Source organism: Podarcis cretensis, assembly GCF_951804945.1.
Source record: "Podarcis cretensis genome assembly, chromosome: 16".
NCBI lineage: Eukaryota > Metazoa > Chordata > Lepidosauria > Squamata > Lacertidae > Podarcis > Podarcis cretensis.
The window spans coordinates 5743043-5764694 of NC_137186.1; the positions used below are offsets into that span (position 1 = coordinate 5743043).

General features: G+C 45.8%; 3 protein-coding genes and 2 long non-coding RNA genes across 5 annotated transcripts in view; 3 read left to right on the forward strand and 2 right to left on the reverse strand.

The window, feature by feature from the left end:
* The window catches only part of LOC307205705 (uncharacterized protein), a 28110-nt gene that overhangs the window by 149 nt on the left and 6309 nt on the right, over positions 1 to 21652 (forward strand). Inside the window, exons 2-3 of the mRNA XM_079958449.1 lie at positions 1249 to 1610; positions 21078 to 21416. Coding sequence (XP_079814575.1) covers positions 21227 to 21416 — 190 coding nt within the window. The 5' untranslated portion in view covers positions 1249 to 1610; positions 21078 to 21226. The remainder of the gene's footprint in view (positions 1 to 1248; positions 1611 to 21077; positions 21417 to 21652) is intronic.
* On the forward strand, positions 207 to 4914 carry LOC307205698 (uncharacterized protein). Its single transcript, XM_079958439.1, has 4 exons — positions 207 to 1248; positions 1826 to 2170; positions 2873 to 3181; positions 4466 to 4914. Exons 1-4 carry the CDS (start codon positions 1212 to 1214, stop codon positions 4576 to 4578), a joined length of 804 nt encoding a protein of 267 aa, XP_079814565.1. The 5' UTR covers positions 207 to 1211; the 3' UTR covers positions 4579 to 4914.
* LOC307205393 lies at positions 5410 to 5686 on the forward strand. The gene is made up of 2 exons (XR_013833996.1): positions 5410 to 5537; positions 5568 to 5686. It is a non-coding gene; the product is annotated as an uncharacterized lncRNA (long non-coding RNA).
* LOC307205756 (uncharacterized protein) lies at positions 10662 to 13542 on the reverse strand. Its single transcript, XM_079958535.1, has 4 exons — positions 13195 to 13542; positions 11931 to 12032; positions 11728 to 11777; positions 10662 to 10856 (listed from the first exon to the last, which is right to left on the reverse strand). Exons 1-4 carry the CDS (start codon positions 13436 to 13438, stop codon positions 10824 to 10826), a joined length of 429 nt encoding a protein of 142 aa, XP_079814661.1. The 5' UTR covers positions 13439 to 13542; the 3' UTR covers positions 10662 to 10823.
* Positions 14236 to 19885, reverse strand: LOC307205906. The gene is made up of 3 exons (XR_013834179.1): positions 19842 to 19885; positions 17705 to 17850; positions 14236 to 14809 (listed from the first exon to the last, which is right to left on the reverse strand). It is a non-coding gene; the product is annotated as an uncharacterized lncRNA (long non-coding RNA).

Genomic DNA, 21652 nt, shown 5'->3' on the forward strand with positions numbered 1-21652 from the left:
AGGCTCTACAGAAGCTCCTTTTCAAAAACACAAACAAGCAGAGGTTGCTTATAAAGGCACGAGCAACTCCCACCGGCTGCTTTCCTGTAACAATAATAATATTTTTTTATTTATACCTCACCCTTCCCAGTTCAAAAACTGGGCTCAAGGCAGCTAACAACAAATTTAAAACAATTATAAAAGCAGTATAAAATACGATATAAAAACATAACAATAAAATTCAAAATTCAATTAGATAATCCCCAGGGCTAGCTGGCTGAATTGGTCCTACTTGGGCCAGTGAGGAGGCCAGGGGAGAATTAGCTGTGGGTCTCAGAGCGGGTGATCTTCATAAAAGGGGAGGGGGAGGGAAGAGAAGGGAAATAAAAGATCAGGCTGAATTAAAATTAAAGGCCAGGCGGAATAGCTCTGTCTTACAGGCCCGACGGAAGGAGGTTAAATCCTGCAGGGCCCTGGTCTCCTGGGACAGAGCATTCCACCAAGTCGGAGCCATCACTGAGAAGGCCCTGGCCCTGGTGGAGGATAGTCTGACTTCCTTAGGGCCCGGGACCTCTAAGCTATGGTTATTCATGGACCTTAAGGTCCTCTGCGGGGCAGACCAGGAGAGGAGGTCCTGAAAATACGGGGGCCACAAAGGGCTTTAAAGGTCAAGACCAGCACCTTGAACCTGACCCTATACTCCACCAGGAACTTTGCAAGTTCTGGGACTCAGAGACACAGTGAATGCCATACAGGATGTGAATTTGCCCAGGAATCAATAGGTGGGAAACCAGATCCCTTGCCAACTCATTGTGAAAATATGGCAATCAGTCGCTAACAAACTGGTGTCCCCAAACAGCTGACAGGCAATCTTGCCTCCAGACTAGGCACCCAAATTCTGAAACCAGCAGGGTGATTTGACTTGACTGCTGAATAAACCTGAAGCAGAACACACATGCTTACACAAATATCTGGAAAGGAGCAGAGAAGCAAGAGATTTGGAAAACCTAAAACTGTTCTGGAATAAGGCCAGTGATCTGTTGACCAGCAAAGGATTCAAAGGTGAATTAGTGAGACAGCCCCCACCATTGACTTTTCTCTGTGCTGCCCATCAAGATATTTCAACGCCCACATGGAAGTGGTTTCTTTGCAAGAAGCCAGCGCCACATTAGATTTTTTCCCACTAAAGCTGCTGCACATTCGATGTGGGCTTTGGGCTTCCAGCTGCTGCAATGCCACTGACCGCGTACCTCTTTTTATTCTCCGCAGGTAAAATTTCTTCTGATGCTTCTATCTGACTCTTAAGTCTTGGGTTGCTTCCAGACGAACCCTGTTTGTTGAGCATTCATCCCGATTTGTTTGCACAAAAGGGAGGTTAGACTACGTTGGCTACTTTTTGTGTTTCAGTTCTGATTTGTCTCCAATACCACTCCAAGCAATAGTTTCCCTATGCTTCTCATCACTTTCCTTACTGTAATATGTTTTATGGGTCTTTGAGGGGGGCTGGCGGTGTCGTTGTGCAGTAATGCAAAATCTGCTCTAATTGTAGCCTAGATTTTACCAGGATGGGACTGAATCCCACCCACAAATCAAGGAGATTCTGGAAGCGGTCTGAGCACCTGAGAAACTTGGTGGGTTGAATATTTATGATCTCCGAAACTTTCTGCAGTTTAGGTAAAATATTTTCCACCTTCTCCTTTAGCAAGTGTCTTGTTCCAGACTTCAGTTGCAGGAGAGTGTAGGGATTCTCAAACAGCGTGATGTCTCCTTCAGCGTCTTCTTGCAAGAAAAGCCAGAGCGAGAAACGGCAACCGTAAACGGTCCTTGTGGTCTTTCTCCTCCACAGTGTTTCCAGCACACTTGCAGATCCTGCACCCGACCCGGCGGTTCCTGTTCGTGGATATTGGGGAGACGGCACAGATCTCGTGCACTTCTACAGAAAATATTGAAGACAACGCATTATCATTCAGCTGGTATGAAAGAAGAGAACACGGAATGCCAATTTTAATCAAGAGCTGCGATGTTAGAAAAAAAGGAGACAGATTTGCTTGCAAAGTTAATCCTAACCGTCGAAATGCCGTACTGGAGATCCTTCATGTGCAGAGGTCTGATTCTGGCCAATATTTCTGTGCCCAAGCAAGTTCTAGTGGCTTGCATTTCAGCAATGCAACATCTTCACTGATTGTTGGAGGTAAGAAATCAGGGCTGACTGAGCTTTGCTACTCATGTCAATGGCAGATTTCAGTTTGTTAATTTTAAAGCCACTGGGGCAATAACTAAGCCCTTCGTTCGTTCCCCGGATAGGCAGAGCCCAATTTCCGACCAAGAGAGGGAGTCAGGAAGAACGAAAAAAGGTGCAATTGCATTTTATTATGCCGCAAACCCGGAAGTGAGTGTTCCGGTTTTCAAACGTTCTTTGGAACCTGAACGTCTGACGGGGCTTCCGTGTCTTCTGATTAGCTGCAGGAGCTTCCTGCAGCCAATCGGAAGCTACACCTTGGTTTCCAAACGTGTTGGAAGTCGAATGGACTTCTGGAACAGATTCCATTCAGCTTCCAAGGTATGACTGTATACTACCCCCTGGCAGCCTGTAAATCAGCTCCTCTTCCCAGATTTCTCCCTCTGGCCACCCATCGCTGTCCCACCACCAGTCCCTGAGCTCTGAGCTATTTTCCCCCTTGGGGGTTCCCCAGCTGCCCCCCCCCATTCCACTGCCTCAAACCAGTCCATGACATCCAGACCATGGAGGCAGATCATAGCCATTGATGCTGAACTAGACCTTTCCGTTGATCTTCGTAATTTTCAAAAGTGCAGTGCCAGGGCAGAAATCTGAAACGCGCCTCTTCCTCCGAGATTGTTCTTACCGTGCCCCTTGCTTTGTTTTCTTCATCAGACAGTTATACTCTGAGGACCCAGGTGATGCTTTTGCAGCCCTCTAACCAAGACCCAGATTCCCAGTTCAAGAACCAACTTGTCTGTGTGGTCCATGGTGTGTCCAACTTAGTCCAGGTGTCCTGGGACGTCCCGGGATATCACCTGCCTGAAGCCCAGACCCTTTTAGCCAAAACCAACAGTGGGTCCTTAACCTTTGTCAGTCTCCTTCGCTTCCCTGTGGAATTACACAGCCGTGGAGGAAATGTTACATGTGAAGTCAGATTCAACTCTTCCAGAACCAGCGTGAAGAGTTCTGTATTCAATGCATGTGAGTAATTCTGCAAGCCATTGACTTTGCTACAATAAGACACAGGAGCAGAGGATCTTGCCTTGTTCTGAATCAGACCCTTGGTCCACCTAGCTCAGGTGGGAGAAGGAGACATCTGAAGGGGGAAATGTGATTTCATAGACTTGTAGAGTCGGAAGGGACCCTGTCGATCATCTATCCCAACCCTCTGCAATGCAGGAATATTCTGCTGTCTCATACAGGGATTGAACCCGAAACCTTGGCATTATCAGCACCGTGCTCTAGCCAGCTGAGCTACCAGTTTAGTGGCAGAATGGGGCGAGAAGGGGAAGCTGTAGGGAGTTGGAATGGTGGGGGACTGGCAAGCAGGGCGGACAAGGGTGCAGCCCCCATTAGTACAATATAAATAAATATACAGAACAGCATCATGCCACAGCTGTGTCAAACACCACCGGTGCCAGGGCTGCAGAAAAACGTTTGAGTATCCATCACTGTCTCCGAGGCTGGTGGTATAAACAAGGAGCTAGAGAAACTGTTAAGACTTCTCTGTCCTGGGAAGGAAGTCCTTAGAGCAAGCGTGTTCTCAATTAAAGGAGAGTGCGTGTTGTGGATAGGGCCAGGCAAGACACCCCGTAGTTGCCAGGCAGGATAGGTTGAAGAGGCCCGGCTCGGATTGGTGGATGGGTGTTGCTCTGGTGAAACTGATGTTGCCAATTTGGAGGTGGGAACAGAGGTTATTTAAGCAATGCTCACAGCAATCTGCTTTCTCTTTTGCTGGGGGCACCGAATCAGCCGCCCGCCCTCCCTTGTTTTGGGCTTGTGCTTTGACCTTGCTATGCCTGCTATGCTATGCTTAGTGTGGGGGCCTGGTAGGAATTTTTCCATTTGGCTGATTAGTGTGTGCCATTTGGTTTTTGCCTACTGCGTAGCAAATCATCACAACTTGTAAGGTTGGCGGTTAGGCATTGGTTTAAATTGGTTGGTGGAGGGGTATGGATTCGGCTGTGCCTGCCCCTCCAATGCTGCTGCTGCACAGGAATTCCGTTAAAGGAATTCAGGGGCTTACCATCCTTTCGTCCAAACCCCTGGAATCGGGTTTGGGCCGCGTAAGCCCCTGGGAGCATGCGGGGAGAAGCTGAGGGTCTGTGCCGCAGCTCCAGTTATCCCTGATCTTGTTCCTCCACACTGGCTTTTGCTGGAATTCGGGAGTCAGTGATGTGTGAGTTATTGGGGTAGGGGTGTTTTGGGGGACCTCAGTACACAACTGATCTGATGTTTCTTATTTTTGTAAACTTTCCCCTGTAGATGCAGAGATTCCTCAGTGCCACTTCAGACATACATTGGTCCTAGATACACTGACGTTGCTGCTGCTTCCCCTAAACTTCCTTTGGATTCGATTCTACCCTTCCGACTCCTAAACGGCATCAGGAACCACATCCGAGGAAAAACCTAAAGGAGGACAACATGTCGCTTCATGCGGAAGGAAATCCACAGGATTATTAGGAGGGTTTTTATAATATCCTAGGAGGTGGGCAGAAGTTAGACCGCTGTATAACTGAATATATTTACACGTTGTCTGTATCTTGATTGCCCAGGCTGCTGGAAGTTGAAGCAAACAAATAAACGTCATTTTCACATGCTGCAGGACGGGTATGGAATCGTTCCCCCTGTCAGGAATTTTATCCGTGCGTGTCCAGGGTTGCAGCAAGAGAGGCTTAGCATAACAAGGGTTCCTCAGGTGGTGTTATAGGAATTCTAAGGTCATATATATATTGTGATGGTTCTAGGGGTTGCTCGTGCGTAAATCGGCTCCACACCTGGCTGGGTTGCCTGAGTGAACCCTTTCTGTCCGGACAGCCACTCACCCGTGGCTGTCTCAATCGCTGGCAGAATCCGTCAGTGGGCGTTTCTTGAACTTCTTCCAGCAAAGAAGCTCTTTGACGCCTAATCTCCGCCTACTCTCCCTGCGTGGAAGCCTCCTGCGCAGGGAGGGCGTGGGCAGCGGAGGACCCGTGCTCTCTTCGCTGGTCCCTGGCGAGGAGTCATGGAGCCACCTCGCCGATTCCCGCATCTGCCCCCCTTCTCCACTGGTGCTACGCTGATTTCCTTCCCCAGAAGATGGGCTGCTTCTCTCCCTCCTGGGACGCTCTCCGGAATCCCTCTGGAGCCCTCCCTCTCCCTCTGGCTCCGATGGCAGTTCCCTGACATATATATATATATATATATATATATATATATATATCACATTCATAAATGTACAAGGCAAACACATACGTAAATATATAAACCACATGTCTGAAATAGTACAGGAGAGCAACCCTGAAGCCATTTTGACTCTTCTCTGCAGTTGATGAAGGAAATGGGAAAACCTCCCCATGTCTCTTTACTCACAAATCCTGTCTTAAAGGGTGCATTGGTGTATGAATAGGGTGAGCCTGTGACCTGGATTCAGGAACTGAGTATTTCCTCTTTGCATTTAAGTTTCTCAGGAAAACTGCGTTTTCACAATAAAATAAAGAATTTTATCATTCATTGTTTTTACTTTATTATCTTTTTTATCTCACTTTTTCTTCCAATGAGCCCAAGGTGGTGTGCCTGTCAGGGATGATTTTGCTGTGTTTCCTACTTTGGAGGGGTCCTTTTCAAACTCTATGGCTCTGTGATTCTATCAACATCCCAATTTGTGCTTCGCTGTGCAATTCACCTTCTGCGCCTTTAAACCTTGCCCCGCTCATTTATCACTCAGATTTCGGCATTCAAAAGTCTGGCGGAAACGGAGACCCGAGTTCGAATCCTTCCTCCGGAAGTTTAGGCCGAGGCAGCCTCCTTCTTGGGGCCTGCCTCCTCAACCCAGGGGCCCTGCTGGGTTGTGGGCTCTCAGCAAATGCCCAACCCTGGTCACCCTTGGCGCTGGAACTACTCCCAGATTTGGCCATACGAATCGTCAGGGCAGAGCAGTTCCCAGGCAGAGAGGACCAGAAGGAGGCAAAAGCAAACTGACAACCGTTTTCTACCTCTCAACAGCCTGTGAACAAGATGAGCAAACAAAAGATGCTATCACTTGCACAGCAGTATCAGAAGAAGCCACAATAATTGCCTTAACGCACGTCAGAGGGTGAAGGGGCCTGAGGCTGTTTGACCACATTTGTTACGGTCAGGGACCAAACACCGTTGTGGTCTTTGGGTCTGAGCCAGTCTTGCTGCACTTGGGGCTTTTCTGCTCACAGGAAAGGGTGTGGAGTTGCTTTCTGTGCTGCTAAAGTCTTCCCTGGCTCAGGCTCACAAGAAGCGGCCTTAAACTATGATTACCAGATTTTTTTCCAATGAATCCAGGAACGCTTTTCTTTTCTTTTTAAGCTGAGTAGCAACAGGGAGTCAGTAGTGGGGATGGTTAGGCAAAAGACCCTGGGCCCAGGCACACATGCATATTGTATAAAGGTGCAAAGCCCTTCTTTCGCACCCTGTGAAACATAAATGCGCAGAGTTTTTAAAAAACCGAGCAACGGCCGCCTGCCTGCAACTCCCAAGCACCCTTCCCCCTTTGATCAGTACCACCGGACGTCCCTGGTTCCCTTTCGGCAATGGCAGCGTCAGCGTCAGCGTCAGTCAGCAGCCCGGAGCCAGGCTGGTAGCTCAGTTGGCTCTGGCTGGCTTCAGGAGCTGCTCTCTGCTGTGGCGCCCGCCATTTTTCCTCGCCGGAAGTCCCCATATGATTTAGTTTGTGTGCAACACATCATACCAGCCTGGCTCCGGGCTGCTGAGACTGCCGCTGCCACGTTTCCCGGGACAGATTTGCAAATCTTAGGACTGTCCCCGGGAACCGGGGACGTCTGGTAACTCTACCTTAGACAACTATTTTACTTTTAAAAGATGACTGAAGGCGGCCCTGTTTAGGGAAGTTTTTAATGTCTGATGCTGTATTGTTTTTAATATTCAGTTGGAAGCCGCCCAGAGTGGCTGGGGAAACCCAGCCAGATGGGCAGGGTATAAATAATAAATAATAATAATAATAATAATAATAATAATAATTATTATTATTATTATTATTATTATTAAGCTCAGTGTTGTCAACAACACTGACTGGCAGCAGCTCCCCAGGGTTTCTTTTTTAAAAAGTATTTCATTTTTAAAATTTTATAATTGCAATCATTCATAAATTCAATACCTTTCCAAAAAACACCAAATAGACTCCCCCTTGCCCCGCCCTGGATTCCAATCTCCCCCCCCCCATAATTCATTGCATCTCATCTTATCTCAAAACGCATTGTTCTCCATCTTGTTTGCCTTAATTTCCAATTATATAACTACTGTATATAGATGTTATATCAAACCTGCTAACGTTTTAATGTATTTATAGTGGTCTTTTGAATAGCCTATACATTTCTTTTTTTAAAAAAAATAATATTTATTCAAGTTTTAAAGGTTACAAAAAGAAAAAAGAGAAAAAAGAAAAATAAAAAAGACAGAAAAAATACAATCAATTAAAAAAGAACAAATCGAACCTTTACATAGCTTTCTTTCCTTTACTTATTTCCTTGACCTCCTCACACCTCCCATTTTTGTATTCTAATTCAAATTGTTATTTCAGCAAATCCTTCCAACCTTGTTTTTATCTTAATAATTTGTCTTAATATACTATAATTTTACGTTCTCTCTTTCATCAATTCATTTTTACTTAATCCTTTATGTCATTTCTGCCAAAACCACATAATTTTCGTTTCCCAACATCTTTCTAGCAATCCTTAATTTTGCAATATTTTTGAAGATAAACTTTGAATTTTTTCCAATCTTCTTCCACCGACTCTTCTCCTTGGTCCCGGATTCTGCCAGTCATCTCAGCCAGTTCCAAGAATAGCCTATACAGTGGTGCCCCGCAAGACGAACGCCTCGCAAGACAGAAAACCCGCTAGGCGAAAGGGTTTTCCGTTTTGGAGGCGCTTCGCAAAACGAATTTCCCTATGAGCTTGCTTCGCAAGACGAAAATGTCTTGCGAGTTCCTGCGGGTTCCCCCCCTTTCCCCCCCTTTTCCTAAGCCGCTAATCCGCTTATCAGCTGATCTGCTAAGCTGATAAGCCGCTAAAAGCCGCTAATAGCGCTAATCCGCTAAGCTCTCAATGGGCTTGCTTCGCAAGACGAAAAAACCGCTATACGAAGAGCCTCACGGAACGGATTAATTTCGTCTTGCGAGGCACCACTGTACATTTCTTCCAGTCCTGCTGAAACTTCTCAGCCTGATCTCTGATCTTCGCAGTCATCTTTGACATTTCGGCATAGTCCATCCAGCTTCCCAAAGTTTCAGGCACCCAGGGACCTTCTGTGTGTAAGGCAGGTGTCCTGTCAATCATCTACGGCATGGGTAGGCAAACTAAAGCCCAGGGGCTGGATCTGGCCCAATCGCCTTCTAAATCCAGCCCGCAGACAGTCCGGAAATCAGCGTGTTTTTGCATGAGTAAATTGTGTCCTTTTATTTAAAATGCATCTCTGGGTTATTTGTGGGGCATAGGAATTCATTCATCCCCCCCCCCCCCAAAGTATAGTCCTGTCCCCACAAGGTCTGAGGGACAGTGTACCGGCCCCCTGCTGGAAAAGTTTGCTGATCCCTGATCTACAGCTTTTCCATAGTAACAAACTAAGATTCCAGCCCTCATTGGTCTGAATAAATGGCTGATTTAGATAGGAGCAGAGAAGGATGCTTTCTACTGAGTCAGTCCATTGAGGTCCATCTAGCTCAGTACTGTCTTCAGAGAATTTCAAAGTTGGAAGGGACCCCAAGGGCCATCTAGTCTAACCCTTTGCCATGCAGGAATTTGTCCCTGTCTCCACTTTTCGGGCAGGACAGGTGTTCCTAGGATGCTCCTTAGGCACAAAGGGAAGAGCCCTCCAATGTCTGACCCCAGCAGATGAGATTCAGGGGTATACTGGCCCTGCCCAAAGAGGCTCCACAGCTATTGTGACCAACAGCAGCCGTTAAGGGTCCTCTCTGAATCCGCGGCTTCTACCGGCTCCTGCTAAGCTTGGTTCCAGTAGGAGCTTTGGAAAGCAGTTCCTGCATGCCAGCAGCTCTTCCATGCTTCAGACAGGCGTCTTTCTCAGTCCTAAATGGAGGTTTCTTGCGATAAATCTGGACTATCCTCATGCAAAGGCAGTTGCTCTTCCAGAGTCACAGCCTCCCTGACAGAGCCAGGATTTCCGTCTTGCTCTAAGGAAAAGGCAGCTCTACACACACAGAGAAGGAACTTGGGCGAAGTGTTGGTGCTGACCTTTAAAGCCCTAAACGGCCTCGGTCCAGTATACCTGAAGGAGCGTCTCCACCTCCATCGTTCTGCCCGGACACTGAGGTCCAGCTCCGAGGGCCTTCTGGCGGTTCCCTCGCTGCGAGAAGCCAAGTTACAGGGAACCAGGCAGAGGGCCTTCTTGGTAGTGGCACCCGCCCTGTGGAATACCCTCCCTCTAGATGTCAAAGAGAAAAATAACAACCAAACTTTTAGAAGACATCTAAAGGCCCTATTTAGGGAAGCTTTTAATGTTTAATAGGTTATTGTATTTTAGTGTTTTGTTGGAAGCCGCCCGGAGTGGCTGGGGAAACCCAGCCAGATGGGCGGGGTATAAATAATATATTATTATTATTATTATTATTATTATTATTATTATTATTATTATTATTTTGAGATGCTTAAAAATGAGGGTCTGGACATAAGCAGTATAGCTAATATTGTACTGCCCACCTTACTGTAGGCTTGTGGAACATGGACCGCTTATAAACACCATCTCAGTGGCGTAGCGTGGGGGGTGCAGGGGGGGCCGGCCGCACCGGGCGCAACTTCTGGGGGTTAGGGTTAGGGGGCGCAAATCCACGGGTTAGGGGGCGCAAATTACTTGCCTTGCCCCGGGTGCTGACAACCCACGCTACGCCACTGCACCATCTCCAACTCCTCGAAAGATTCCATCAACGGTCTCTCCGAAAAATTTTCCACATCACTTGAGAAGACAGGCGAACTAATACCAGCGTACTGGAAGAAGTAAAGATCACCAGTGTTGAAGCAATGATTCTTCAACATCAACTTCGTTGGACTGGTCATGTTGTGCGGATGCCTGATGATCGTCTTCCAAAGCAACTACTCTATTCTGAACTTAAAAATGGAAAGCGTAATGCTGGTGGTCAACAAAAGAGGTTTAAAGACTGTCTCAAGGCAAATCTAAAAAAAAAGTAGTATAAACACTGACAACTGGGAAACACTGGCCTGCGAGCGCTCCAGTTGGAGAACAGCCTTTACCAAAGGGGTCATGGGCTTTGAAGACACTCAAACTCAGGACGCAAGGGAGAAATGTGCTAAGAGGAAGACACGCTTGGCAAATCCACACCGTGATCAACTCCCGCCCGGAAACCAATGTCCTCACTGTGGAAGGACGTGTGGGTCTAGAATTGGCCTCCACAGTCACTTACGGACTCATTGTTAAAACAGTGTTTATGGAAGACAATCTTATTTGGCTACAAGCGATCGCCAAAGAAGGGGAAAAATATTTAACAAGCATCTATGTTCAGCAAGTTGAAAGATAACAAAGTTGGGTTCTACTAGGTGGCCCTTTGGGATTGCAACACTGCAACTCTACGAAAGTCTCAGTTTTGCTTTTCTTTCTTCATCGCTCCAGTTTGATCCGGATTTCATTTGCTGCGACGTAGCTCTGCGTACTCTGTCTGGAAGGGGAAGGAAGCAGAGCAGTTATAGGCTGTTCACACGTTGTAAAAGTTGATTTCCCACATCTGTAAAATCAAACGAACTTTTGTTGTTTTTACTAGAATGTTTATCTCTTTTGCATGAATGGGTGTTGGAAAAAAATGGTGATTTTTGAAAAAACAAAACAAAAAACTTTTTAGTTACCTTAGGCAGTTTCTACCAGAAAGTAGAAGGATATATTCAAAGCAGAGTATTAGAGCCTAGTAAAAGTGTTTATGGTCACTGGAGGACTATAAGCATTTTTGCCAGCCCACCTGTCCCGTTCCCCACTTTGGCATTTGTTGAATATCAAAGGCCTAATAATAATGATGATTATGTTAATTAATAATAATTTGTATCCAAGAGAATTCTACTCCGAGTAGTCTGAACCACCACCACCTTTAATCACTACCCATCATCAATAAACATTTCCTGGTCAGCTTGCAAACCACATTTAAACTCTTTCAGTTCAGGAAAGCTTCAATGCCTGGTCACCTGGATACCATTTCCCCTCACCATAGGCGATCATCCACAAGCCTTTTCACATCCAAAAATCCTCATTCAAAGGCAACCCACACTTCTGTACTACCTAGGGTTGCCATATTTCAGAAATCTGGACAGAATTGTTCACTTTTTTTTTTTTTGCAAAATAATAAAAAAGAGGTTTTAGAGCTATTTTTTTCCAGAAATTGCTAAAATTGCCACTACCAGTATGGTCTCTCTGTGTGTCTGCCTATCTGCCTCCTGGGTTCCTGGGTTGTCCAAAATTAGGACTTGTTTCTTCCAAACCCTCCTGCAAAATACAGGAACACACGTCTTTCTGAAATTTCAGTACGCAAAGCCAGAGTTTACCTGTGGGATCTCCCTCATGGGTATTTGATTTCCTGGTTTCTCTGCATTCCCTGTGAGGAAGGAAAAAAGAAGGGACATTTCATTGGTCTACTCAGAAGCAAGTTCCTTCAATTTCCATGGGATTTCCTCCTAGCTCCCAGTGTGTCTCACGCACTTCATGGCCCCTTGAATAACGACCACAGTTTATCTTACAAAAGGATTACCTGTGTGAAGAAGTTTTCTGAAGAATAGGGCTGAGAGCGGGATCAGGAGGACGACGGCGACAACGCAGGGTACCCCAAAATATAGTATGGAGATGCAGTTCTCTGTCAATGAGAAGGAGAGGGAAATGGGGGTCAGCAACTAGACTGGCCATTGGGTGGTCAAAGGGAGAAGAGGGAGAAGACTGGGAGGAGGAAATTTCAGAAGCTGTGGCAGACAGCAGTCCAGAATCAGAATGTGGGAGGCCAAAAGGCAGAGATGAGGCAGGCTGGTGAAGAAATCTGCCCTTCCTGCTGCAACAAGCTCCCCTCCCCACTGGTTTCCCAGGACTAGGAGAGGTATGAAGAGGGAAGAGCAAAGGCAGGCACACCGGCATAGTCTCAGATTGCTTGGGGAGGACTTGGAGGAGGAGGAAGCTTAGGCAGCCGTAGGAAGGCAGGGACCTTCAGTCTCAGCAACTGCCTCATAGGGGCAAGACCTGCAGAGAAGCGTTGCTGTGCTCACAAGGTCTGGCGCTCCTGAGGAGACCTTGTCTCTTCTACTAAAGAGTTAACTTCACTGAATGACATGTGATTTATTGCTGGCCCACTTCTACTAAAGAGTTAACTTCACTGAACGCCGTGTGATTTATTGCTGGCCCACTTCTACTAAAGAGTTAACTTCACTGAACGCCGTGTGATTTATTGCTGGCCCACTTCTACTAAAGAGTTAACTTCACTTAACGCCGTGTGATTTATTGCTGGCCCACTTCCACTAAAGAGTTAACTTCACTTAACGCCGTGTGATTTATTGCTGGCCCACTTCTACTAAAGAGTTAACTTCACTGAACGCCGTGTGATTTATTGCTGGCCCACTCCTGACGGATAGACACATCTACAGCAGCTAGAATGGATATGGGACCAGTGGCATTGCCTTCTCCTGCTTGCCTGGATCGAGGATGGAGAGGGGTGAGCGTGCATCTGTGTCAAGGATGGGGAATCTTTGGCCCTCCAAATGCTTCTCAACCAGAATCCCCAATCTCCCTGGCCCTTCACATGCTTGCCAGGGGTGATGAGAGCTCAGCAACATCTGGAGAGGCAAAGGTTTCTCACACCTGGATGAAAGAGAAACCTCTGCCGGGTGGGATGTAGATTCCCGTACAAAAGTCGGGGTCATATTTGTTCCCTGCTTCTCCCCCTCGTTGCTTTTGCCTGACACTCTCTCCTGCCCCATTGAAGAGCTTATTCAGTGCAAATCTACCTGGGCTGGTTGACACTGTGTTTATACCTGATGGAGAACCAACATTTGTCTTCTCTGAACAGGTATCAGGCACCTGTGTTGGAAGAATCAGCTTCACACTCCAGATACTGAAGTCTCCATTTCCGTTTGCCATGGTAATGTAATTCTGGTCCTGAGATGTTTCCTCACTCGTATTCCAGGCGTTGAAATGCCCCTTGGGGTCAGCATCAGAGAAGACACAGGGAAGGGGGGCGGCGTTGTTCAACTGAGCCTGCTCTGAGGAGGATGGCATGGCGACAAAAAGACTCTGCCTCAAAGCACCGGAAAGAATGTTGAGGAAAATAGTGTTACACGCTGCTCCAATCTGAGTGGCCAGAGATTTCTGGCATTCCAGGCTGAAATATACTCGGAGTCGAGAGTGGATTTCATGCTCTTTATTCAGCTCATAGTGGTGAGGAGGAATGGAAGTTCCCCCAGAATGTCTGCTTTATATATATTATTTACACAATGGGCCCCACGTGATTGGCTAATTCCGGGATTCACCTGTAGGCCAATCTGGTTGCGGATTCACTTCCACCTGGAGCTGGATTGGGTGGCTCCTGTGGACCAATCAAACTGCTGCATTCTGGACCCTATTGTTCTAGGACCAATCAGACTGCTGCATTCTGGACCCTATTGTTTTAGGACCAATCAGACTGCTGCATTCTGAATCCTATTGTTCTAGGACCAATCAGACTGCTGCATTTTGGTTCCTATTCAACTCAGTACATAACACAGGCACTTGGCTGGATGAAAAGAGAGACAGGAAGTTAGGGCGAGAGGAACAGGAAATACTATTTGCTCCACCCCACGGTGTGACGATTTGCTACGCGGCAGGCGAAACCCAAATGGAAACAGCCAATCAGCCAAGTGGGGGAAATTCCCGCCGTGCCCCTGTCCCAACGACAGATGACACACGACGGCATAGCAAGGTCAAGCGCAAAGCCCTAAAAGTAGGGAGAGGTGGGCAGGTATTCCGAATGCATGCGCCGAACGAGGAAGCTCTGGGTCACGTGCATGGGCATTAATAGGTCCCTTGAATCGTTTGGACTGCGTCCCACTGGCCAGATTGCACCCAGCTTTGAGGGACCTACCAATCGGGTGTTGTGGCTGACCAATTGTACCCACCCACAACACAGGGTATCGGTTTTCCAGGTCTCACTGCAATGCGTGCCCTCTTTAAGGGAGGATCCGATTTTCCAAAGTTTGCTGGAGGTGCCTTCAGGGATGGAACCTGAGGCCTTCCGCTTGCAGGTGATCCCTAGGCAGAACATACTTTCAATAAATGCTGATATTTCCCCCCAAAATCTTCAAAGGCACTCACCTGAGATGACCAGCCTAGCCCCTCTCATGAGCCTGCTTGTGGCGCAGTTATAAACCCCAGAGTCATCGCTGATCCTCAGACTGTGCCCTTGGCTTGAGTACCTGCCCTGTACCTGTTTTGTGTATCGAGAACTCTCGTAAATCCTGCGCAGATTTTTTCCTTCTTCCTCCTTGTACCAGGACACCATCAACAAGAAAGTTTCATTTACAACGGGGCAGTGGATGTCAGCCATGTGTCCAGGAGATGCCCAGATCAGGGCCAGATCCTGCGGCATTTCAGAATTTCTCAGTGACTGAGCAGCTATAAAATGGAAGCAAACGTGTGGTGAGCTGGTAGTAAAATGAGAGAAGGGGAAAGATTCAGACATGTCACTGTGAATTTATCCACAGCCTTTCTTGGAACCGGCATTGATATTATTAATTGAAATATACATTCTTAAAAAAAAAGAAGCATTTTTACTTCGTATTATAGGTCAGGACATTAATAGGCAAGATGTTAAATTGTTTTTATATGCAACAACTGCGGCAAGAGTATTGTTAGCCCAGAAATGGAAACAAGAAGAAATTCGGACGAAAGAAGAATGGCAGACGAAATTAATGGAGTGTGCAGAATTGGACAAAATGACAGGAAGGATTCGAAACCTGCGGGACCAGAGATTTACAGAAAATTGGAACAGGTATATGTATTATTTGAAGAGCAATGGTAATCAACAAATTACACTAGTAGGACTACAAGATGTTTTGTAAGGAGAAATATACAAAGTGTTACAAAGTAGAAAAAGATAGAGATATTGATTATGAGTTTGAAATGTAATAGGGAAGTTAAATGCATACTGAGAGATTAGATTGGAAAATTTTCAGACAGGATTGATGTAAGTCAAAAATTTGAATAAGATGTAAAAGTATGTTTAATTACTGTTGAAAAGGATATGTTTTAAAAAACTAATAAAAAATTATATATTTTTAAAAAAGATATTATTAATTTACACCACAAATTTTGGACCGTGGGTCTTTGGCGACGGTCAGTTTCATGCATTTTAATGGCAGGCGTGCTTATTCTATAACCATTACTTGAGGCATCTAAACAAAGCTTTACTTAATGCCCTAGCTAAGGTGGAATATTTGTAGCACACTTTTCTTTTTTTGCTTCAAAAATGGGAATGTAAGAACACAAATATTCTGATTTGAATAAGCTATAAAAAATTAAGCTACAAATGCAGTGGCATTTTACAAGACAGACTTATACTCTTTATTTTTTAAAAGACCTCCTACGTTTTCGTCCCATTGCATTGGGTGCATTTTCTTGCACCTGTGTAAATGAAGAAAACGAGAAAGAGAGCAGCCAGTGCTGTTTTGTTTTACTTTCATTCGTTTTAACTTAATTTTTACTGGAGACCTTTTTGCTCCAACCTCATGCGTGATAGTGGGACGTGGGTGGCGCTGTGGGTAAAACCTCAGTGCCTAGGGCTTGCCGATCGCATGGTCAGCGGTTCGAATCCCCACGGCGGGGTGAGCTCCCGTCTTTCGGTCCCAGCTCCTGCCCACCTAGCAGTTCGAAAGCACCCCTAAGTGCAAGTAGATAAATAGGTACCACTTTATAGCGGGAAGGTAAACGGCGTTTCCTTGTGCTGCACTGGTGCTGGCTCGCCAGAGCAGCTTCGTCACGCTGGCCACGTGACCCGGAAGTGTCTCCGGACAGCGCTGGCCCCTGGCCTCTTAAGTGAGATGGGCGCACAACCCCAGAGTCTGTCAAGACTGGCCCGTACGGGCAGGGGTACCTTTACCTTTTACATGCGTGATAGAATGATGAAAGACCCACCTCTGTGGGGCTGCTCTGAGGTGGGAGGGGGGAGGTTTAAGGTTTTGCCACCGAAGCTTACAAAACGTTTTCACCGTATAGCTTTACCAAACAAAAGCAGTAATTCATATTCCCCTCACAAGTACACGTACATGTATATTAGTTGCCTAAAGTCTAGCTGAATTTCCTCAGAACAGAGTTCTAAAAATGAGTGCCTTCGAACACGGCATTTTAGACACTATTCATCAGTCAGCTTTTCTTGCTTCAACTGCAAAATCTCAGACCAAAAGGATCCAACGTCGGCAACGGCAACCAGGCGAGATATTTACAATAATATCTAAGGGTTGTAATTTCCATGTTCACTGAATTTGATGGACCTAAATTGGCTGCATCCAGTGTTCTGAACAGGCCTACTCTGAGTAAGACTGATGGTGGATACCCAGAAATAAAGCTCACTGTGTTCAGTGGGGCATTCTGCCAAGCAAGTGTGTTTAGTTCTCAGCCCAAAAACCAAAACCAGTATAAGGATACAATCTGCTGAGATCAAGTCTTTTAGCTTTCAAAGATGCTTACTGCAGAGTGACGAATGGAGGAACAAAAAAGATGCATTCAATGCTGATTGGTTTACATTTAGTTGTTTCATGAACTGTCACCTGGAGGAACCTAGACAAAGAAACCCTCAACTCAGATATCATTTAGGCGTAATTATTTGACTTAACATGAGGCAATTGTTTTCTCCCTTGCAGACATCCTTGCAGACATTGCTTTGTAGCTGATGAGCAATACCCATTATTTGCTCAGCTAGGTAGCCGTGTTGGTCTGACGCTGTCGAAATAAACGAAGAAATTAAAAACTTGTCTCTAAGGTTCTATTGTACAATTTTTTAATTTCTCCACTATTTGTTGTTTGCATTGTTTCATGTTATTCTTTTTTTATATATATAAATATTTATTGAAATTTTTTAAATACAAAATGCAAAAATGATAAATAGTATAACATGGATCATAACACATTTTTTTTCAAAACTTCTTTGGACTCCCTCACGTCTCCCACTCCCACTTACATCATTATAACCTTTTTCCAGCAATTTATCATCTTGTTTACATTCTTAAATCTCGTTCAATTAATTTAATCTAATAATTCTCCAAAAATTTTATATTTTCCTCAATCTCACTTATCGTCAAATTCAAATCTAATTCAATGGTAGGCAGTTATTTATGATCTAGCATCCTTCTTAGTCTTCTGCCAAGTTACAATACTTTTGTAAATAAATCTTGAATTTCTTCCAGTCTTCTTCAACCCTCTCTTCTCCCAGGTCTCGAATTCTACCAGTCATCTCGGCCAGTGTTTCATGTTATTCTTAATAAGAATGATATTATAGATAAGGAAGATACGTACTCAACAGATAAAATAGAAGGAGCCCAAGGAAGTGTGAGAGAGACATCTTCTGGTCCTCTTCAGGTGCGCAACTTGAAAGCAGGCCTGCTGGTTCAATGGCTCTCTCCTCCAGCCTAGTGCGTGTGTGACATACGTCTCTCAATTTCCTGCCAATTTCCGTGGGTTAGAAAGTCAAAGGTTGGGAAACGAAAGCCGCCTCTGACTTGCACGGGGTCCCCCACACAAGACTCACAGGGGCAGACTCCAGCACCTTCGCTTTGAAGCCACAGAGGCAGGGAGGTTTTGGGGAAAAAAAGAGGAGAGCTTATTTCACCTGCAACTTCTGGGGGATTGAGAGAAATGCAGCAAATATGCTTTCAGCATGCAGGAAGATGAGCTCAGGACAGAGTACCACATAATGGTTCAAGTGATGCATAAATTTTAGGGAAGGAAATTGGGAGGGAGGTCACCATTTTCCACAAAGCATAGGAATACCATTTACTGCATTTTTTGCTCTATAAGACCCACTTTTTCCCTCCTAAAAAGTAAGGGGAAATGTGTGTGCGTCTTATGGAGCGAATGCAGGCTGCACAGCTATCCCAGAAGCCAGAACAGCAAGAGGGATTGCTGCTTTCACTGCACAGTGATCCCTCTTGCTGTTCTGGCTTCTGAGATTCTGAGTATTTTTTTTCTTGTTTTCCTCCTCCAAAAACTAGGTGCATCTTATGGTCTGGTGCGTCTTATAGGGCGAAAAATACGGTAATGATTTTGATCTGCACAGGCATATTTAAAGCATAAATCTCCCAACGTGGTTTACCTACACAAACATACACCAACATGTGATAAATGAAGGGGTAAACAAGCCAAATTTTCTGAGAGGAAAAATACATTTTTGTTGTTGTTGTTTAGTTGTTTAGTCAAATAGAAGGGGAGGAAATGAAGGCAGTGAGAGATTTTACTTTCTTGGGCTCCATGATCACTGCAGATGGTGACAGCAGTCACGAAATTAAAAGATGCCTGCTTCTTGGGAGAAAAGCAATGACAAACCTAGACAGTATCTTAAAAAGCAGAGACATCACCTTGCCAACAAAGGTACGTATAGTAAAAGCTATGGTTTTCCCAGTAGTGATGTATGGAAGTGAGAGCTGGACCATAAAGAAGACTGATAGCCAAAGAATTGATGCTTTTGAATTATGGTGCTGGAGGAGACTCTTGAAAGTCCCATGTGATGAAATACAAAACAGATTTAAACCATTGCATGTGGCAGTTCATAACATCCATCAAAAGTCATCTGATTCATCCTCAACACGCCAATAATGAATGAACAAATTGGTACCCAGGAATGCCTAACTGTGCTTCAAGGCAGCCAGAAGCTGCTCTTGACGGTCAATTCCTCATCACGTCTAATGTCAGGGCTGGGCTTAGATGGCACAGAAGACCTGCTCCTTCAGACACCTGCCTATTGTCACCTCACCAGGCTCCTTCAGAAGGAAAATATCATCTTCATCTTCATTATCATCCAAGTTGAAACTTGTAGTACGATAAGGTACAGACCACTGTATTTTAATATTTTGTTGGAAGCCGCCCAGAGTGGCTGGGGAAACCCAACCAGATGGGCAGGGTATAAATAATAAATTCTATTCTATTCTATTCTATTCTATTCTATTCTATTCTATAAGAATTCCCAAGACAGAAGCAGAAATAAGCAAAGGCCTACCTGCAATTTAAGGGACGCAGGTGGCGCTGTGGGTTAAAGCCTCAGCGCCTAGGGCTTGCCGAACGAAAGGTCAGCGGTTCGAATCCCTGCGGCGGGGTGCGCTCCCGCTGCTCGGTCCCAGCGCCTGCCAACCTAGCAGTTCGAAAGCACCTCCGGGTGCAAGTAGATAAATAGGGACCACTTACCGGCGGGAAGGTAAACGGCGTTTCCGTGTGCGGCTCTGGCTCGCCAGAGCAGCAATGTCACGCTGGCCACGTGACCCGGAAGTGTCTCCGGACAGCGCTGGCCCCTGGCCTCTTAAGTGAGATGGGCGCACAACCCCAGAGTCTGTCAAGACTGGCCCGTACGGGCAGGGGTACCTTTACCTTTACCTTTTACCTGCAATTTGGCCTCATTTTATTTCACATACAAATCAAAGCAGCGCACTTCAAAGTTACAGACCTCATGATAAATACTCAGTGACGAGATTTAATTTCTGCGTCAACAATGCTTGCAAGAGTCTTTTGATTTCCCTTTGGCTATCTCCATACGATAACTGGGGGATAAAACAGAAACAGAAAAAAATGCCCATGAATAGCAGAATCGTAGATTTCTAGAGTTGGGATCCCGGTGATCCTCTAGTCGAACCCCTGCAATGCAGGTATCACAGAGAAGCTAATGAGGTTAATGTCATGTTATAATACTCCCAAGAACTATTCCACATTTCTTTTCCCATTCCTTATTTGTATTTGTCCTTTAAAAAGGGGTTCTATGAGTTGTGCATCTAAATCATAAAATAATAATTTTAAAACTTTCATAGCCTTGCTAGTGCTTAGAGGTCTCAAATACTGAGAGGGACATTTGGGTCTGCCCAGGACTGATTCTGCCCCAGTCCGCTTCCTCGATGGCACGCCCACAAGGAGGTGGGTCCTCTGCAAGAAGCTGGCATCAAGTTAGACCTTCTCACTGTAGCTGCTGCACATCCGATGTGGGTTTTGAGCTTCTGGCAGCTGCGTCTTTCAACAATGCTGTGGGCTGCGTACATCGTTCTGGCCTCCACAGGTAACCTTTCTTCTGCTCCTTCTACCAGACTCTTAACACTTAAAGCATGAGAAAGTCAGTGGGTTGTATATTTATGTGCTCTGAGAGTTCCTCCACAATCAGTTCAGGCAAATACTTTCTCCTTCAGCATGTGTCTTATTTCTAGGGCTTCATTTGCAAGACAGTGTTGTTGTTGTTTAGTCGTTTAGTTGTGTTTGACTCTTCATGACCCCCTGGACCAGAGCACGCCAGTCACTCCTGTCTTCCACTGCCTCCTGCAGTTTGGTCAGACTCATGCTGGTAGCTTCGAGAACACTGTCCAACCATCTCGTCCTCTGCCGTCCCCTTCTCCTTGTGCCCTCCATCTTTCCCAACATCAGGGTCTTTTCCAGGGAGTCTTCTCTTCTCATGAGGTGGCCCAAGTATTGGAGCCTCAGCTTCAGGATCTGTCCTTCCAGTGAGTACTCAGGGCTGATTTCCTTAAGAATGGAGAGGTTTGATCTTCTTGCAGTCCATGGGACTCTCAAGGGTCTCCTCCAGCAGGACAGTGTAGGGATTCTCAAACAGCGTGATGTCTCCTTCAACGTCTTCTTGCAAGAAAATTCAGAGCGAGAAACGGCAACCGTAAACGGTCCTTGTGGTCTTTCTCCTCCACAGTGTTCCCATCCCACTTACAGATCCTGCACCCGACCCGGCGGTTCCTGTTCGTGGATATTGGGGAGACGGCACAGATCTTGTGCACTTCTACAGAAAATATTGACGACAACGCATTATCATTCAGCTGGTACGAAAGAAGAGAACACGGAATGCCAATTTTAATCAAGAGCTGCAATGTTAGAAAAAAAGGAGACAGATTTGCTTGCAAAGCTAACCGTCGAAACGCTGTGCTGGAGATCCTTCATGTGCAGAGGTCTGATTCTGGCCAATATTTCTGTGCCCAAGCAAGTTCTAGTGGCTTGCATTTCAGCAATGCAACATCTGCACTGATTGTTGGAGGTAAGAGATCAGGGCTGAGTGAGCTTTGCTGCTGTGTGTTAAAGGCACCAGGGTCTGAATTCAAGCAGAGTCAAATAAGGGCCAGTTCTCAGGATCATCCCATTCACTGCAGGCAAGACCCTTGCTGAATTTTAGCCCCTGCTTTCATGTAAGGAGGTGGCATGGCACCCCTGCCAGGCTGCACATTTGGGTGGATCAATAGCTTATTGAGTTCAGTAAGTTGATGTTGCCCTCCA

What these genes read in the sequence shown, in the direction of transcription:
- LOC307205698 (XM_079958439.1), top strand. Translation starts at nt 1,212, where the DNA reads ATGCCACTGACCGCGTACCTCTTTTTATTCTCCGCAG. An exon ending in CCTCTTTTTATTCTCCGCAG is followed by an intron (nt 1,249 to 1,825) that starts GTAAAATTTCTT and finishes TCTCCTCCACAG; the next exon opens with TGTTTCCAGCACACTTGCAG. An exon ending in GAGTTCTGTATTCAATGCAT is followed by an intron (nt 3,182 to 4,465) that starts GTGAGTAATTCT and finishes TTTCCCCTGTAG; the next exon opens with ATGCAGAGATTCCTCAGTGC.
- LOC307205756 (XM_079958535.1), bottom strand. Translation starts at nt 13,438, where the DNA reads ATGCCATCCTCCTCAGAGCAGGCTCAGTTGAACAACGCCGCCCCCCTT. An exon ending in AAATGTTGGTTCTCCATCAG is followed by an intron (nt 12,033 to 13,194) that starts GTATAAACACAG and finishes TCTCATTGACAG; the next exon opens with AGAACTGCATCTCCATACTA. An exon ending in CAGAAAACTTCTTCACACAG is followed by an intron (nt 11,778 to 11,930) that starts GTAATCCTTTTG and finishes CCTTCCTCACAG; the next exon opens with GGAATGCAGAGAAACCAGGA.